Source organism: Gavialis gangeticus, unplaced genomic scaffold, assembly GCF_001723915.1.
Source record: "Gavialis gangeticus isolate Ggan-Ray unplaced genomic scaffold, GavGan_comp1, whole genome shotgun sequence".
NCBI classification, from domain to species: Eukaryota; Metazoa; Chordata; order Crocodylia; family Gavialidae; genus Gavialis; species Gavialis gangeticus.
In genome coordinates, this window is record NW_017729026.1 from 6,889,281 (window position 1) to 6,894,998 (window position 5,718).

Below are 5,718 nucleotides of genomic sequence, written 5' to 3' on the forward strand. Positions count from 1 at the left end.
CGGTGGCCAGCACCAGGTCCAACAAGGCATCTCCCCTGGTTGGCCTGTGCACCTCCTGGGTTAGATGGTGGTTCTGCATTCTGGCTAGGAATCTATGTGAGCGCTCAGACCTGGCTGGCTGCTCTTCCCAGCAGATGTCTGGAAGGTTCAGGTCACCCATGAGGACCACGTCCTTTGACCTAACTACCTCCATGAGCTGACTTAAGAATTCCTGGTCTAGCTCTTCCCTTTGGTTGGGTTGTCTATAGTAGAGTCTCTTTCCCCTTGACTGCCGTGTAGTCTAACCCAGAGCACTTCAGAGTGCCTTTCCTCTGATTGTTTGCTAATTGATGAGGATGTGTATTCCTCCTTAATGTAGAGCGCCACACCCCCACCTTTCCTCCCTGTCCTATCCCTCCTGTACAGCTTATAGCCCTTGATATTCACCGCCCAGTCGTGCGTTGGGTCCCACCACGTTTCAGTGAACCCCAGTATGTCCAGTTTGGTGTCACCTAGCAGGAGGGTGAGTTCCTCTTGCTTATTTCCCATGCTACCAGCGTTTGTGTAGAGGAATTTGAGGCCTCCTGAGGATGTGTGCACTGTCTTCCTACTTTCAGCATTACCCTGGCCCCTGTTGCTTTACTTGCGTATATGTTCCGCTCATTGGTCTAGGCTGGGCTGTACTTGTGGGTGTTGCTTGTTTTGGCAGTCCAAGGCTTCCTCCGCTCTCATCTTCCCCTTCCTCCAACAAGCTTAGTTTAAAGCCCACTCAGTTGTCCTCGGACTGTAGAGCCCAAGAGAAGTATAGTCTGGCCTCTGCCATCGGCCAGAGAACTAAGCTTACTCTGCTGGGTTGAAATAGCTACCTATTTATCTATTATGTCATTTTAGAAATATATTGTTAAGCCTAAGCCACTTTGGGTGCTTAGTGCAAGCAGAAAAGCAGAATACAAAGATTTTAAGTAAATAAATAAATAAATAATAGTCCAATAATAGTGCACATTTGCAACCTTTAAAATTATTATGTTTTAAACCAATATAGATGCTAGTTTATACTGCATGTTGTTTAACATATTAATTTGTCTACTTACATAGGATTCCTGAAGTAGACTTTCTCAGATGATGTTCTTCCACCACTCGGTTGCATTAGCTTTCTGCTTATGGCTTGTACTCTTTCAGGACAGTTCTTACATGTTATTAAATGTTTCTTCATTCTTGTTGCATTGTTAGCATACTTCTGCCCACAAGATTTACATCTACCAACTTCCTTCCTTCCTTCAGTGGCTTGAACTTCACTATAATGATGTCACACTCTAGTTGTTTTTTTATTAGGTATTGTTATGACTACTTCAAAGCAAAAGCACTGAAAATGAATAGATGTTATGCAAATACTTTCAACTTCCCCAACTCATGAAAAGAAATGAGACACTCTTCTGTGTGTTTGCTGAACTGAAAATGAAACAAAAGTTAATCACAGTTTTGGTTTTGGTTTCACTTGCAGTCTGTGATGAAATAAGAATTTTAGCTTTGGTTTTCATTTGACCTGCACAGCCAATTAGGTGAATTTATAACTTGATTTTTGGTTTGGATTATTATGAGTGAATTTACCCTTCTGTTTACAAATAAATAAACATATATGTACTCTCTTACACTTCCGAGGGATAATCACCTAAAAAACATTAATTACAACTTTGAAACTGCCAAGCCAATATTGTATTGGCATCCATTCATTGTTGCTAATGAATTTTATGAAACAATGACTTTTTAGAAATGGAAAATTTCCCATGGAAAAAGATATCACTGGAAAATTTTCCGCTCGACATATCTAATTTCATTCGGGGTCAAGCTATTGTGGGATGTAAATGTATGTGCCAGTGCACTGCAAAATCACACCCTACTTTGCTTTATGGTAACTTGTTCTTATTGCCACACCCTAATACCTTCTTTGAACTGTTGCTGTTCTTGTATTCCTCTATTGAATTTTATTTTTAAATATATTTGCATATCTGTACCTATCCAGCCTACATGTAGTTCTGAAAAGGAGAAAAAAAATGCAGTTTTGTAGAACTATATTTTTCTTCAATTTTTTTTAAATCTCTCCTCTCTCTCCCTCTCTTTCTTTAGGATCATACATGATAGTGGATTCTTCAGATCATGATTTGGGAGAAAAGACTAGACTTCAGCTTCCTACCATGAAGGAAAATGATACACACTGCATTGATTTCAGTTACCTTTTATATAGTAAGAATGGAGCAAACCCTGGAACCTTGAACATCTTAGTTAGGGTGAACAAGGGACCTCTTGCTAATCCAATTTGGAATGTGACGGGCTCTACTGGAAAAGACTGGCTTAGAGCAGAGCTGGCTGTCAGTACCTTTTGGCCAAATGAATATCAGGTAAACCTACAAATAATCCTCATCTCAATACATGGGCGCTAACTTTACCTAATATATATTGTTGCATCTCAGAGACCTGATATGCTTAATGGGTTTTTTTTTTTTTTTGGTTTTGTTTTTTCTTATTTTTGGTTTATGCACTTTCTAAATATATAGCATATAATCATATGCTCATAATTTTTTCTGTGATGCCTGTCTCAGTGCATGGGATCAATGGAATACTTGTTCAGTATTTTGTTTCTTCCTTGGTCCAGGTGAGATATGTGCTTCACTTATTTCACACTATTCAAATCCTGTATTAGACATCCAGGATATAAAGAAGTGTAATTGGTCACTTATTAAAAAAGTGTAGCTTGTGCTTGCTTACAGACATTAATTAAAAAAATATGTGTTACCAGAAGCAGCAGTGTGTCAGTTTGTGTTGGCTCTGCAGCGTCTGTGTAGATTGGGCATTTCAGCAGGGTTTTTTGGTGATTTTATCTAAAGTTGATTCAATCAGCTATTAGATAGAAGTGCAAAAAAAGCCCACTAAAGTGCCATGTCTGTACAGACATTGGGTGAGCCAGGTCCAACTAATGTGCTGCCTCTTCTGGGTATGTTTTGGGCTCAGTGCAGGAGTGCACTGAATTTATAGTAAAGCACCATGTTTGTTTTTGCTTTTTAACATCTGTAAGCAGACTGTGATATGTCCGGCAGCGTATTGAACTTTCTGATATAGGTATAAAGAGAATCCAGTTCACTCAGGCAGCTTTCAACTAAAAATATATATCACCGGCAAAGCACCAGATTTTAATATCCAATTGAAAGTTTGTTTTGTGTCATTATTATAAGAAATAGGAATTTGGTCTATTAGATTACCTTGGGGAAACAGCATTCCTTTAAGATCACGTTGAAATGGCAACTGCCATACTCAGCATTAATTTAATGTAAAGGATGAGAGACTACATACTTTAGTCCAGCATGGGACAGAGAAGTGTGGTTTTAGGAAGTTTATACCATGTGACAGAAAAGCCTATTTAAGTCAAAGAAGCTACTCTTTTGACTTGAATGAGATCTTGATCAGTCTCTTAAGAAGCAGTCTTAGTCGCTCAGTCAACAGAGGTTTGTTCAAAATTTGCTAAATATCTAGCCAAAGATGTCATGTTGATACCCATAATCATAGTATCTAAACACCTTCCTTGTAAAATGAAAAGTATTAATGAAATCCATGGTCTGCTCAGGAAACCTTTGTAATTTCTTTTGCTCAAGGCTGAAAACTCTGTTAGAGGGTAGGGCTTTTGAATTTTAATTTTATTGTATCATTTTAGATTTTATTAATTTCCTCTTCTCAAAATCTTTAATAATCCTTTCTTAATTTTATTTAAACTTAAAACACAAGCCACGTTCAGATTACGTAGGATTTGAATTAAAACTAGAAGAGCAGACTTCAGATAGCTTTACTAGTTTCGGATTCATTCAGATCCTTTACATTATTGAAAAGCAGGGGGTTTTATTGGTAGGACTGATCAAGTTTCTGTTGATAAATGAAGTCAGGTTTGGCAGTGATATTGATGTCTAGAAGTTTACACAGGGTGTACATCTAGCCATTATTCTCTTATAGCCTTTAAAATTTTGCTCAAACTCTTTCTTCCTTTTGCGGTCATTCTCATTTTCTCACATTTTAAAATAATATAAAATATGTTCTGCTGTTTAATTTCTTTATTCTTCTTTTTAAAGTAAGAATGAAGTCCAGGCTTGTATTTGTCCAAGTCTTCCTCATCTGAACATAAATTGCACCAGGCCTGAGCTTGCCACCATAGTTATGGCCTTGTGATTCATTGGGACTAGTCTAACTATATAGAATTCCTTGATAACAGGGAAAGAAAGGCTTTGTGGCTTTTTGTTTGTTTTAAATAGTGCTGAGTTTCTGTGTCTTTTTATAAGAGCTTCTTTGAGGTCTTGGGGTTAACATGGCTTTTCAGGGTACTGAATATTTTACAGTGTTAGTTTTAATGTTGAGTTACACTACAGTGCACAGCAAGAATGCCTCTTTTGTTCAATGGCATTCTCTGTGACAGTGCTTCAGTTCGCTGCCTCTGTAGGTTGCAGGTCCACCTGTAGTAGCTTAGCAAACCATACAGGCAAAGCATTTAAAACAAGATTGAAGGAAAACATTTTGTAACAATGGAATTCATGGAACAAACATTGCTTGGCCTGATATACAACTACTAGCTAAGTCACTTTTTATGAAGAATATAAACTGAAGTAAGTGCACATAATATGTGTGCATAATATGCACATTTGTTTGCATATCTATATTAATATAAACTGCAATTATGTGTGCTTTGTATACATAATATGCACAATGTGCTAGCAAACTTATGTTTTTTTAAGTTAATTTTCTTTCCATTCACTGTATAAACAAAACACAGATTAGCTAGTGCTGAATGACATAGGTATATTTAAAAAGGGCTTACAGGGTGATTGGGAGATTTAAACACTAAGTCTTATTTATTTGGAAGTTGATTAAACCATAATTTAAAAAGATACCTGGAATACCTAAAAGATCAGTACAGTGCAATTTCAGGAAAGGGAAATTATTATATTTTGCTAATCTATTAGATTGTGTTAATTAAAATAGCAGATAAAAGAGAACTAGCTGACATAGTTGAGTTTTGGACTTCCCAATAGCTTTTGATTGAAGTAATTCAGGGTACATAACAAGTGAAATAATTGGAAGTTGAGAGGCAAAGTATCATATTTCAAAACATAAAAAGTTTTGTTTTTTTTTAAATCCCAAGTATGAATTGACTTTTGAATTTTATGTGCTTAGACTGAATTGTGAATGGATTGAAGAGTTGCCTTCCAGTGCTTAATATTTTAGCAAATATCAAGTTACTAACCTTGGCTAGGGACAGAAGTTGCACATAAATCAGTTTTCAGAAACTGGTTTAAAACCTGTGACAAAACAAGGTCAGTGCACATAAACCAGTTTCAAAATGGCAGAAACTGGTTTAAGATGAACCTGGTTGAATGTAGTATCAGACTTAACTGATTTAGGTTAAACCAGTTTATAAAACTTCTGTCTCAGACCCCTTCCTGGTTTAAGTTAAATCACAGGGAAATGTCTCTTTGCTGAAAAGGTGGCTTACACCCAATGGAAAGAAGGGGTCATCACCAAGGAGGGCTATTCTGTAGTTGCTTGGGGATGTAGGGGGGTAGTTAGGAAGGCCAAGGCAGAGATGGAACTGGGACTAGCTTCCCAGATTAAGGACAATAAGAAGTCTTTTTTTAAATACATAGGGGGTAAAAAGAAGGTCCCAGGTAATGTGGGGCCCTTGCAGGATGCGTTGGGAAACTTGGT

At 37.2% G+C, this 5,718-nt stretch overlaps 1 protein-coding gene across 1 annotated transcript in view; it reads left to right on the top strand.

The window, feature by feature from the left end:
* Window positions 1–5,718, top strand: part of PTPRK (protein tyrosine phosphatase, receptor type K) — a 791,004-nt gene that overhangs the window by 231,146 nt on the left and 554,140 nt on the right. Inside the window, exon 3 of the mRNA XM_019520302.1 lies at window positions 2,104–2,375. Within this exon, the coding sequence (XP_019375847.1) occupies window positions 2,104–2,375 (272 nt within the window). The remainder of the gene's footprint in view (window positions 1–2,103; window positions 2,376–5,718) is intronic.